At 45.3% G+C, this 14043-nt stretch overlaps 1 protein-coding gene across 1 annotated transcript in view; it reads left to right on the top strand.

The window, feature by feature from the left end:
* The window catches only part of LOC146772871 (intelectin-1-like), a 58297-nt gene extending 44912 nt beyond the window's left edge, over positions 1 to 13385 (top strand). Inside the window, exons 7-8 of the mRNA XM_085638583.1 lie at positions 2203 to 2306; positions 12903 to 13385. Of these exons, the coding sequence (XP_085494709.1) occupies positions 2203 to 2306; positions 12903 to 13055 (257 nt within the window). The 3' untranslated portion in view covers positions 13056 to 13385. The remainder of the gene's footprint in view (positions 1 to 2202; positions 2307 to 12902) is intronic.
* The last annotated feature ends 658 nt before the right edge of the window (positions 13386 to 14043 follow it).

The raw sequence follows: 14043 nt of genomic DNA, 5'->3' as shown, positions 1-14043 counted from the left end.
TCAGGTTGTCCAGAACACTGCCACTCCTCTCGTATGTAACCTCCCCCCAGGCACGACTACAGCCACTCTTCTTCAGTCTCTACATTGGCTACAGGTGAGAAAGAGAATCATTTTTAAGCTATGGTGTCTAACCCGCCGCGCTCTCGATGGAAAAGGTGCCTCATATTTAGCCTCCAAGCTTCTGCTCTACACTTCCTCGAGTCTTCCTAGATCAGGTGAGAAGGCCTTGCTCAAAGTCCCTAGGTTTAAGAAGGCCAGAGCAGGCTGTAGATCTTTCTCTTTCCTTGCCCCTCATCTCTGGAACAAATTGCCTACGCAATTACGCTTCTGTGAAAATCATTATTTTTTCAGGAAGGCGCTTGAGACCCACCTATTTTAGGATCGCTTTCAGCCTGTTCGTATGTCTTGGCCCGTGCCGAGATATCCCTTTGGGGTGATTCGAGCGCGAATTAAATTAAAATGACATAACATTATGAATGCCCTGGACATTTCAAGTAGTGAAAGCAGGGGAAATGGGGAATTTCTGCAGGAATCTGGTGCAGTATTCCCAATTCTCCTGGTAACTAGTAATTCCCCCTTTTCGTTGGGGACCACTGCGGTCCTACTGTACATGAGAAGAAATCTCCTCCCCCACCCCCGGAATTTCAGATGACCTGGTATTGGTAATTACATGGGATGGGGAATGACCAGGTTGATTAAACGCCACCTCCTAATGGTGCTGAGTCTTTTTTTGTCATGGTTTAAGTTGTTGGAAGGAGACGTGCACTTCCTCATCATCTTAAGATGTTTTGCGTCTACACAAGGATATCAATAGGCAACACAAGTCTCCTTTCTGTTTCAACTGAAGAGATAGAAAGGATATATGTGAAGTACTGCCCATGCAGCAATGGAGAGCAGACACGTTCCATTAAATTACAAAAGTGTGCCATGTGCTGTATTAAAAAGAAAACCTATAGAGCTCTCCACAACACTGGACCAGAATACCTGAATAACCGCCTGACCTTCCACTGGCCCACCAGACACCTGCAGTTTGCCGCCATGGCCCTCACTACCGTCCCATGCATCTATCGCACTCAAACTGGAGATCGCTCCTTCTCCCACCTCGCAGCCAAAGCATGGAATTACCTCCCCATCCACCTCCGAATATCAACATACCTCCCCGAGTTAAGGAGCGGACTCAAGACCTGGCTGTTCGAATAGACTCACATCACTCTAGCGCCTGGATACCCCACGGGGTGATTGGCTAAGTATACGAAATTCTGATTGATTGATTGATTGATTAAAAGTGTGCTGGTGCATAACATTCATCTTAGGGTAGGTACCTTTGCCCAGGCCATTGCATTTTTATGTGACAGCCTCATGCATTTCGATTGCTGTAGTTATGTTTTGCTTCCCCTGAACAAAAAATAAGACGAACATTTCTAGAATCAATGATTTGTGGGCGAAAGTTCAGGAATTCAGACAGAGTCCGTCATGAGCTGATGTGAGTTAGTAAATAATTGGTGTACACCCCTGCTTGCAAAGGTGCAGCCACATTTTGGTGACTTCTACACCTTGTTATCAGTTTGCACAATGCCAACTTTTTGTGATTTTGTTCTTGTCAGAAAATGTGGCAAAAAAAAGATTGTGACATATTTTCATATTTCTTAATGGAACAACTTAATGAAATATGCACTAATGGATGAAAATGTAATCTGTAATGCAGGGCATGTGCCCAAACTGGCAATTTGGCGTGTGAAGCACAAATTAAACAGCACACACACACTTTTCTAACATGGATGTTGCCAGTATGCACACCTATTGATTGGCCTAGTAGTCATGATGTACAGTATGGAGAGAATTCTAATTTCTGTATTTTTCCATTTAAAAAATAATAACGACCCGGCAAACAGTTGATTTCTGTTTATATTAACGTTTTGAAATCTGTAGTCAAAATATTTTATTTCCAGGAATTCTCACTGAAATATTGCACATTTCCCAATTCATTATTGCAAACAACTTCTAAAACCTGTAGAAATGTGTATGCATGAACATCTGGGAGCCCTAAATATTTCAGTTCAGTATAAAATAAATGACAAACACAGATACCGTTGTATCTGTCTGAATTATGCTTGTAATTGCAGTTGCATGTGTGGCTCCTTTTCAGATGCATCAATTTTGTCTACCTACAGATTAATACCTTTTTGTCTTTTTTTCCATCAGGTCAATTCACTGCCGGGTATGTCCAGTTCAGAGTGATAAACAACGAGCGAGCTGCCCTTGCCATGTGTCCTGGGGTGAAGGTCAACGGTTGTGACAGTGAACATGTGAGTTGACAATCATCAGCCAGATGTTCATTCGAAATGGACAGAGAGAGGGAGCAAGGTTTCTTTTTAGGTTTGCCTCAATGTCACATCTGGTATTCTCACTCAATATATTGGAGGTGAAAAATCAAGGCACTGGGAAGTGTAGGTGGAATTGTGAAATAGTGCAGCAAGACAAGAGGGCCGTGTAGTGTCATGCAGGATGAAAGGGGTTTAGCTGCTGAAACATGCTAATATGGAATCTGTTTTTTTCCATTAGTTATGGTATTAAAAAAAGAAACCCTTCCTTCAAAGAATACATTCTGGTGCCAGGCATTTGTACTAATGCCACGTGGGTCATACTGAATTAAGGTGTCCATATCAGGTGTCATGAAAAATGGGAGCCAGGCAGATTCAAATAATTTATATTACAGAAGGTTTTCTATTTTCATGTATGTTGTTGAAAAATGTTAACACGGAATACACATGAAATTCCTCTGAAAAGAAGAAAACAAATAGTTGAAACTCTCAACAGAATAAAAAAAAAACTGAGTGTCCTTTGTATAAAAATATACCGAGTGAAACTGATGCATTCAGACAGCCCTTTAACTGGAGTTGCCGGATCAGGTCAGAAAGTCCTGGCCTTTCATATATCAAATTAGTGCATTGCTTCAATGCAACCGATGGGATTAGCGAGCCTGGTCCCCCAGAATTGTAAAAGGAAATGTCAGAACAGTATATGTCATACTGGGCATCCATGGAGCTATCTGACACTCTCAGTGTGACATTTGTTAGTGCTATAAATGCCGGAGGTAAATTGCAGTGCACGGCTATATCCAAGAGGCCAAGGAAAGTATGGGTATGCAATGTGCACTGCACTGTTCCAACTTGAAGCAGAACAAGATTTGTAGGAGCATGAACTGTGAAGTTTCTCTGAGTCAGGCCAAGGACCAAATTAGAGGTGACATTCAGTGCCTTTTTCTACCCAACAATGTTTCCTCTAATTATTTTTCTGTCTGCACGGTAGCAGAATGTCTGCATGAACACTTTGTTAGCTAGATGCACAGGCCAGGGGAGTGACGAGCTAATTATTAATAATTAGGCGAGTGTGCGGGATTAAAAACCTTTGCACTGACTCAACAATAATAATTAACATGGTGACCATTTGGGAGAGGGCAAATTGCATCGTCAGAGAGGGGGAAGACCCACTGGTGTTCGGGTCGTCCCAAAGAATTTAGCTGATGGTAGAGCATAGATTTACAAGTGGGTCAATATGGGGTAAAGCAGTCATGGCCCCAGAGCGTATGGACAAGTAAATGTGAGCGAAAGACCCTTACCACTGGCGGAGTGAGAATCCTAACTAGGCTGGTGGCATATCTCATCTCAGCAGCCAGCTGAGAAGTCTCAGTTGCTCCACAGTTGCATCCAGCGGCGGCCGGCACAGGTAAACGCGGTAGGGCGGGGTGGGGGGAATAAGTCGACAGGCGACGGAATAGGTATAATTAAATAAATAATACCTATCGCGTCATCTGTCTGTTCCCGCCCACCATGTACACCTGTGCTGGCCGCCACTGGTTGCATCCAAGGCTTTTTGTTTTGCCTTTTTCCTGTTGTGAGATGTGATTGTGTGATGAAGATGTGTGAAGTGAGCTGAGCCATGGATTTGCTTAATTCTATGCACCATAGCATGAGCTAAGCCATCAAAACATTTAGGGTCTCATTTATGAGGTTTTGGGACAGCGCAGTGCTGCAAGGAATTTTGCTGCACTGCCCTGCATCAAACAACAAGCATTGGCATAGCCAATAGGTCTCGCCCTTGGGACCTTATAAGTGTTAAGATTTGCAACCATTGATGTTGTTGCACCAAGGATATTGTGCTGGATAACTAAACACTTTTAAAGGTGCCATAGGCGAGACCTATTGGCAAAGCCAATGCTTGTTTTGTTATGGGAGGCATACATAACAGGAGGCTGAAGCTTGGGAAATAGTACCTGTGTAACAGTTAGTGTGATAGTTAGTGAGTTAGTTAGTTTGTTAATGAGAGAGAGAGTTAGTTAGTTAGTGAGAGAGTGAGAGAGTTAGTAAGTTAGTGAGTTAGTGAGAGAGAAAGTTAGTTAGTGAGAGAGAGAGTGTTATTTAGTGGGAGAGAGAGATAGTTAGAGAGGTAGTTATTGAGAGAGAGAGTCTATGAGAGAGCGAGAGTTAGAGAGTTCGTTTGGAGAGAGAGAGAGAGTCCGTGAGAGAGAGATAGTTTGAATTAGTGTTTTTCAAGAGAGTTAGATAGTGAGAGAGTTAGTGAGAGGGATTGAGATAGTGACAGAGTACGTTAGTGAGAGAGTGAGTTAGTGAGAGAGAGAGTGAGTGAGAGAGCAAATAACCAGGCAAAGGGAGAGGAGAGAGCAGTGCATCAGTGGAGCAGGACAGGGGGGGAGAACATGGGAGCAAGGCAGGAGAAGAGGGATCTGAGGACATAGCAACATCAGGGCAGATGGGGAGGGATCTTATGGGCAGTTTACCAGGGGAGAGGAGAGTGAAGGGCAGAAGTGGGGCAGGAGTGGAGCGGGCATGGTAGCAGTGGGGTAGAAGAGAAGAGGAAGAAGAAGATGGAAGAGGAAGGGGAGGGGTAGGGGAGGATGAGGAAGGGGAGAAGGAGAAGAGGAGAGAGGAGATGAGAGGAGCAGTATTTAGGAGGCATTATGACGGTGGAGCAGGGCAGCAGGAGGAGGGGGTAGGGGCAAACAATCGGGGGTGGTAAAGCAGGGAAGGAGAGAGCGGAGGAGGTGGAAAGTGTGGCTAATGGGGAGGGGAAAATGAAGTGGGGGTCAATGGAACACAAACAACTATTTAAGTGGGTGCAAGCAAGAGGGAATGACAGCTGGGAAGCCTCTCAAATAAGAGCCAGGAGTAGTTAGAGTGGGGTGAGGGCCACAAAGAAGAGAAAACGCCTCAATTTGGTGCAAGAGAGCAGTGAGTAGAGGGACACGAGCAAGGGAACATTAGGAAGGGAGCAAAATAAGTGAGCCGAGATCACTCTGCAAATAAATTAGGGCTGAGCTGAGACCACTCCTCATATAACCCAAAGAGGGAAAAAAGTCTCCGTCCATATAAATGACAGTCGAGATTGGGGACCACCCCTGAAATGGGACAGTGAGGCGGGGGTCTCAAATCGAGGAGAAGATAATGCAGGAGCCTCTCCACAAGTAAACGAGAGGACGACGGGGAACGTTCCTTTAGATTACCCCTTTAAATGATGGGAGGAGGGTGCAGATGGGTGAAGAGGGGAGGGACAAATGAAGTGATTGGGAAAGAGACAACAAAAGACAAACGGGTAAAGTGGTGTGTGGTGCCTGATAGGAGGGTTTGTGAGGCTAGGTGGTGGAAACATGCTTTATGTGAAACATAGCTGAAGAGGGTGGTTGGTGAGCAGGTGGGGCGGTGGGGGGTATTGTCTAGGGTACAAGGGGAGGGCAGGTGATGGTGCAGTGCAGGGATACATTGTGTGAGGTTCCCTGCAGTGGCTGGGTCACGTGGTGGCATTATTAGGAGGTGGCCGGTGGGAGGGCAGGTGGGAATTGGTGGAGTGATGATGCATTGTGTGAAGTGCAGCTCTAGTGAGGGGGGGCGGCACTTGTCTCCTGGAGGTGAGAAGAGGGTGGGGCCTGCAGCTTCTCTGCGTGGCTTCCAGCAACTAGAACAGTCAGGAACCCTGACCTACTTCACACCAAGGTGTGCATCACTGTCTGTCTTAGTGTCTCATGATGGGTGCAGGGCTTGCACACTGCATTAGTGTGTCCTGGATCCGTGCAGGGCATGCACACTGAATCTCCTGGCTGCACACTGCCTCTCCTGGATCAGAGCAGACCGGCACACTGCCTCCGTCTCTCCTTGAGGTGTGCAGTGCGGTGTAAACGCCTCCTCTCTATTTTGTGTTCGCCTGGCTTTAGTGTCCGGAGAACCAAGAACGCAACAAACCTACGCAGAAATGAGGCCCGACGCCGTGTGAGACGCCGTGGCGCAGTTTACAACTGTGATCTAAGCGCTATTCTGCCCCAGTGCTGGACACGGACAGACACGATTTAACCAGCAGTTTATAAACGAACTTCTCCGATGACATTAATTGTAGGTAAACGTAAACAAAAAGCTGAACAAACGTACACGTTCTAGACAATAGGTCTTAATCTAGAACGCAAGGGAAGTACTTTGTGTATAGGTGTGCCCCTTCTGAAAGCTTGATATGAGGCACAGGGGCGTCACCCACACTGAAGTTAGCCAATGGCGGAAGAGGGCCGATCCTTACCTTCATTAGTGTGTGAAAAACATTTAAAACGCAATAACAGATGAATGGATGGATGAAGAGGGCTGGCTGTAAGCCCCTTTGACTATATTCTATAATTTATTTAGGTGACTTTATGGGGGGTCACACTGCCCATCATTCAGTGTTTCCCACTGCCAGCTCCAGACAAGTACAGGAGTAAATGTGACTCAAGGACGGACATGGAGTGAGCGGCAGAAGAGCACAGTAGGAGTGACTTCATGAGGGTCACACTGCCCGGTATTCAGGGTTTCACACTGCCGGCTTCAGACAAGTACAGGAGTAAATGTGACTCAAGGACGGACCTGGAGTAAGTGGCAGAAGAGCACAGCATGAGTGACTTCATGAGGGTCACACTGTTCAACATCAAGAGATTCACACCTTCAGCCCCATCCTCAGGCAGATGATGGAGTAGGTGTGACCCAAGGACAGACATGGAGTGAGCGGCAGAAGAGCACAGCATGAGGGACTTCATGAGGGTCACACTGCCCGGCATTCAGGGTTTCACACTGCCGGCTTCAGTCATACACAGATAAAGGAGTAAGTATGACCCAAGGACTGACATGGAGTAAGAGGTATAGCTGAGCGTATGCAGGTCACACTGCAGTCAGAGAATGACACTCTCTTTTCCAAGCCAGGCTGTGTGCACCGGAGGGCCCTAGAATGTGACGTCAGCTTGTACACAGTCACCTCTCTTTTGGGAACAAGTGTAGGCCAGTGGCCACCAGTGTGAGCGCGCCACTTGCCACGGGGTTTGTGGACAAGTGGCAGTCTGTGCGAGGGTGGACGGTGGGCTACTGCAGTCAGGCAGAAAGGAACGGGTGCATGAGATGCACATGACAGAGCCAGCAATGGAGAAAGGTCAACTCAGGGAGGGCCCCTTTAGAAAACTACACCCCACATTCCTACCGAAAACCTCTCACGGAACCAGAGACCATTCTGTAGAAAACCTGCATGACCAGAGAGGGCATTCAAACAAAAGACGTAAATCTTATGAAGCAGACAAAACCCTGCTGACTCGACCCCTCCTCTGCCGTCATAACAAGCAACAAAAAGACGCACGGCCCCGAGACGCTCTCTATGGTGGGGAGGGGGGAGCGTTGAAGCGCAAGACGGAGAGGCGGAGCGAGGCGTGAGCGCTTGTGCGCGTAACCACACGCTCTATGGCTCTCAAAAAGATGTGGTCGGGCCCTTTTAAGCCCACTAACTAAAAGTCTCGCCAGAGCAGCGCATGCGCTGGCTCAGGCGAGACCTAAAAAAGGGCAGGAATGCGCCTTGTTTATATGGAAATACGGTGCAGTCTTGTCCTTTTCCTCAGCGTTCTGCACATTAGGCTGCCATGCACCAACGCACGCTCTCTTGCGCATGGTGCTAGGCTGTCTGTATTGTAGGGGGTGATCGTTTTTATGCAGGAACAGATACCTTCCTGTACAAAAACAATCATGAGAGGTGTTTTTCTCTTTCTATGTGTGCTTCTCAATGTGGCACACATAGAAAGAGGGGAAACGAGGAGAAATAAGGATAGTATATCGTTGAGCCTCCCTAATACCACCCAGGGGTGTTGTTAGAATCTGACACATTCCCAGATTTATGGTTCATCGTAAATCTGGGAATGCTTCAGATTACATGGGTGTTGCATGGAAACACCCATGCAATACCCATGGAAATCCCCTTTGACGCAGCGTTCAGCGTGAAAGGGGCACCTATTTACAAGGTCATGAAAAGCCACTTATAGTGGCTTTGCGTGGGCTTGTAAATATGCTGCGGCACAGTGCGCCACCGGAGCGCCAAAAAAGTGATGCTCCTGTGGCGCAAAAGTGCCACTAGGGTCCTGGTAAATAAGGCCTGTAGCATCCAAACACCCATCCAGCATTCGTCCATCCTCCCATCAGTCCATCGTCCCATCCCTCTATCCGTTCTTCCAATACACCAATAATTTGCACCAGTATGTGTGTTTTCTTTTACTCTTAGTTGGCCTGTACATGGGCTGTGGGTGAGTATATGTTCATCTCTTAATATGGCTGATAGTAGTTTAGGTGTGCTGTTTGCCTGTGCATAGGTGCTTGCAAGGGCATGGCTACTGGATGTCTTTCGTTCTATGGTATTGATGCCTGCTTGTGTGTATGTTGGTCTGCGTGAATGGATAACATCACGTTTATTACTCTACGAGCACCTTCACATGCTTGTTTGTCCTTTGCATGGACATCTGCGTGTCTTTTGGTGGCAATGCAGAGTTGATTGTACTGTTGGTCAGTGTCTGTTGGTGTCTGTGTGACTGTTGGCCTAGGTGCACCTGCATGCTTGCAGGTTTATGCTCAAGGGAGTCTGTCAGCTTGTCGGTCTGTGTTTAAGCTTGTATAGTTTGCTGTGGGGGTGTTATCTGTCCATCTATACTTGCATCCATTCATTCATGCCATGAAGATGGCTGAATTCGTTAACCCTGGAGCTGACAGCTGTTGTAGTCTGGAGGTCATGAATTAAAATCATGACAAGGCCAACTCAGCCTTCCATGATTCTAAGGGGAGTAATTTGAGTACCTTTAAATTAGATAACAGAAGCACGTGACATATGCAGTGCATATCAACACCTAAAGTGCAGAATGACGTGTTACTGCTGCAAGAAAAAAAATATTAGCCCTCTACCATTATTTATGCCCCTTTTGCTGACTGTTAATCTGTGTGTTTGGTTCTGGTGATGCCAAAAACCATTTTATGTTTGAATGCATGTGTGACTAACACTATGGGTGAATCTGTATGTCTGTTGTTGTGTATTTGTGTGCCTCTAAGTCTGTTGTTATGCACGTGGATGCTTGTATGCGAGATAACCTGTTGAATGGTCTCCAGGTCATGTGCATGGGTTTATTTATTTCTGGTTATCTGTGCTCTTAGGTGCATATTTTCTATGCTTGTTCGCCTGTGTGCACAAGTGGCTGTGAGTTTCAGTGCCAGTATGTCTGATTTTTATTATATACAGGTGCCTGAATAGCTGCTGATCCGCATGCATAGGTGCGTTGGCCAATTTAATTCTGAGTGTCTTCTATGTGTCATTGCGTGTTGTGTGACGGTATGCGCATGCGCTAGGTAAAAGCTAAACCGGTCTTGTCTTTGTTAATGCCTGTCCATAAACTTGTGGCGTGTTTTCATGAAACTGTGTGGTTGATTCTCTTAGTTATTTATAGGAGAATATAAGTATGTAAACAATTTACTCCTGCACTTTGAGTATACATAATACATTCACAAACTTTATAACTTCAGTAAACAGGGGCTCTGAAGTTAAGTATCATTTGCATGGTTGCCAGATTGCTTCATTGCAACAGAATACCTGGTTCCAGTGATGTGCCCTTAATCAAAAACTAGGCCTGGGCGAAACTCTGCGAAGTGCCCCACTGTGCTACGTGGAGTTCTGCAAGCGGCGGGGGGGGCTCTACCTCGCAATGTTCGTGCTGATTTTTAGCGCCGTCTGTTTGCCCCCCGGTGTCAAATTAGCATGAATGGCATCACCTGCAGCGCAAGAGGGCACTACTTCCTTCTACAACTTTTCACCATTTGAGAAGAGGTTCTACTTGAGCGGCAGCTTCCTAAATGCAAATGGAAGGTTTGTCAACATGAGCTGTGGTGATCATCTGTGACCGCCCGTGTTGAGAAATCTCGCTGAGAAGTGGTCTAACATTGGATTTTCCTCCCTCAGGCTCGCCAACTTAACATTGGCGAGTGCAAACGGGGAAAAAACTGCTCCGCCATGCGAAGCAGAGTTTTTCAGGACTCCGTGAGCTGCGCGGAGTGCGAAAATCTCTGCAAAACCCGCAAACAGAGCTGAGTTCATCGCTCAGGCCTATCAAAAACATACTGCAATTTGGAAACTATAGTCTTGGTTCTACTAAATTAAAGCATTTAGGCCTATGCACTTCACGGTAATCATTGGTACCGAAAAAGTCCATGCCTGGAATCATGAACCCAAATTTACTGCAGATTATTGTGAACAACTGTGCAATGCAAAGCGGCACAATTGTCAACAATCAAAGGAATTGATGGGACCACATGACCAAATGAATTTGCGCTGTGCAGCACCAAATGCCTGATAACCTATGAAATGAGAATGCAATAGAGCAGGAAAGCACAAGCAGTCCTCGATTTTACTGCACATAGAACCTGGAGCCAAATCACGATGGGCTCAGCTGACTCGGCACAGAGATCCAGGGCCAGGTTTATCATTCTTTTATGCGGTGCAGCAAGCCACCTTGCTGCGCTGGGTTTAAGAGAAAGGGTAGGAATATGCTGTGTTTACATTTTACAGTGCTTTTGTGACCTTTCTGTGGGCTGGCTCACTTTTAACTACCTCGTGCCAACGCAGGCACCCTAGCGTCATGGTGCAAGGGTGCCTGCGTTGTAGGCAGGATTGTTTTTGTACAGGAAGGGATGCCTTCCTCCACAAAAACAATCCTGAGAGGCATTTTCTCTTTCCATGTGCGTTACAGAGTGCAGCAAACGTAGAAAGAGGAAAAAACAAGGAGAAATAAAGATATTTCTCCTCGCTACACCTCACCTGGGGTGGCGTAGCATTTTAACACATTCTTAGGTCTACCACTAATGGTAAATCTGGGAATGTACCAAAATCCATGGGTGGATGTGCGGGAACACCCACGCTCCAGCCATGGAACGCCTCCCTGCTGCAGAGTAATGCAGTGCAGCGATTTACTCTGCCTTGCATTACGCTAGATTTATGAAGGCACGCAGGGCCACACAATGTGGTCTTGCGTGGCTTCATAACTCTCACTCAGGTTCTCATTGCCCTTGCACCAAATTGCGTGGCACAAGGGCGGCACAAAACCTTGATAATCTGCCCTATTTTTATGCACCTTCAGTGCATAAACTCTATTAATTTAACTTGATATGGCTCCAGGTTAGTCTGTGGTTTTAGACCGCACAGCTAACTCCTATTCCTATTCCAGCTGTGCAGAGTTTGACACATAGAAGAGCTTTTGAGCCTCTCACGCAAGTGCTGGGGTTGTGTTCTTTGTTTTGTCGGCGGGAATCAAATGAAAACTCTTCCCCGAAACCTCTAGCAAATCTTGTTGTGTTCTGTTCCCCTTCCCTTACTAACAGGGGAGAAACATAAAATTCGGAAGTTTTCCAGATAGGAAAGGGTTGGGGCAGAGTTTGGGAATACCCACAAGCATACGTTTGTGGGAGTTTCCAAACTTCCAAATTAAGCCAGATCTTGGGACGCCCACTTCTCGCCCATTGGCTGGATTTCCCAGTAATCATAGAAAAGAAATCTGCAGTAGTAAATGTTTTTACGTCCTCCAGGTGTCCATTGTGAATTCCTGGCAGGCATAAAAGAGGTATATCAGCCGGAAACCTACCTCTCAACAAAATGGCACATATTACATCTTTTTCAATTGGGCAGTTGTAAGTGTGAAAATCTGTTCTTGAGGTTGTTCCTTAAGTACAATTCGCAAACTAGACACCTCTCACTCACCTATGTGTTATAGTGCAATGTTTAGTCTGATGAGAAAATTGCATTATTAGCTTGAGCGCATCTGGTGACGTTAGCGAGCAGACCTTAAAAAATATGGTAATGCATGATGTTTTTCCATTCAAGCGGTACTCAAATAATTCATATTATGTTAAATAGGTGCCTCCCTCTTTGTCTTGTTTTGTATCAGAGTTGTTTACTGTGTAGCTACATACCCTTTATTAGGTTGCCTATCTATATCCAGACATCAAAATGGTGAAAAATAACACAAAAATAAAAGACCCCATTGGCAACCCATTGCAGACTTGTCAGAAGGCGGTGCAAGGAGGTCACTAGAAAATTCACTAAATGATTTTAAAGCAAGTGTTCCCTATTTCTTAATGATGAGACCGCTAACATAACTAATATCACCAGATGACACAACGTGCTGACTCTGCTGTTTTTTCATTTTTAACTTTGAAGCTCCACTTGAGTTTGTTGGTTGTCCCAGGCCCCACAATAGCTCCTGACATGCAGCAGAATGTCCATTAGGTTAGAAGGAAGGACAAAGGAACACAACATGTGGTTAGGCCTACAGAAGATATCTTCGTTGAGGTAGGAGTTGATGTATTTTGGCGCTGGGGCACATAACAAAACACAGGTTAAACATACCCTCTTCAGGGATAATTGTTTTCTCGTATTCAGTCACTTTGTGAACGTAGTTTTACAAACCTTGTACATAGTACTTATTTTACAAAATACCAAGTAATCATCTGTAAGTGGCCATTGTTTTAGTGTTTTTCATTCGATGGGTATAACTTCTGATGTTTTATCTACCCCTGCTTTCTTTCCAGCATTGCATTGGTGGTGGAGGACACTTCCCTGAGGCTGCCCCTAAGCAGTGCGGAGACTTTGCCAGCTTCGATTGGGATGGTTATGGAGCTAGTGCAGGCTGGAGTTCAAGCAAAGCGATAACAGAGGCCGCGGTGCTGCTGTGGTACCGCTAATCAGTGCAAAACAGGAAACAGCACTGCCCATCTATTGGGAAATATTGAGTTCCCTTTATTTGCAATTTAACTCAATCCACATCGTTATGTGAGATTGAAAATTAGGTAGGAGGTTCTGTTTTGGACAAAGGCGCCAGTCCACCTTAAAACAACGTGGATTTCTAGAATTATATACTGTGGTACAATATATACAAAAGTCAAATGTTATCACATGAAAAATAAAGAAAAATCAAGGTAGCAAAATATGGACTGCTAGCATTGAATGCTTTATTTCTATGCAATATAATACAACGTTTTTATCATATGAAAAATAAAGAAATCAACTGAAAATGTTCAGTTTGTATTAATCATGCTGTCAATTACATCCAAATGCCTCAATCATGTTTAATCTATACTAGTCTTCATTTAATATGATTGTTTTTGGATTTCCTTTTTAGGTCTTTATTTAAATTTGAAATGCTTTATCAAAGAAATACAAAACTTGCATTACTAGGAGTACAACATAACTGAAACGATCTTCACTAAACTACTGTAAATAAAATTGTCATCATAACACAACCAGAATCAATGTTTATTAACCCCTTTACCGCGGCGCAAATTCCGCCGCGGTGTGGGGCGTTCCATTGAGTGGGCAGGGCCGCGTCGGCCAACAGACGTGCGCAGCACTACCGAGGTAGTGCTCGCGGCGGCCGTTGGCCGACGAGCGCACTTAACGGGTTAACCGCTATATACAAAATCAACAAACAAACATTCTAGTAACAACTAATTAGTATAAATTAGTATTTTCTCATTTCGCTAATAGGAAGAAGGGAGGGAAGGAGAAAAGTGGAGGGGAGAAGCCCATTAGGAGGAACAGAAGGGAGTAAGCTACAACGTATCATATTGACGATCAATGACAATGGAAGAAAGAAATAGTTAAGGGGGTTGAACAGATGAGTATTAGTAGGGGAGGTAGACAATTTTTGAGAAAGAAAGGAGGAAAGAGGCA

Source organism: Triturus cristatus, chromosome 12 (genome assembly GCF_964204655.1).
Source record: "Triturus cristatus chromosome 12, aTriCri1.1, whole genome shotgun sequence".
Lineage (NCBI taxonomy): Eukaryota > Metazoa > Chordata > Amphibia > Caudata > Salamandridae > Triturus > Triturus cristatus.
This window is presented reverse-complemented; position numbering and strand designations above follow the sequence as displayed.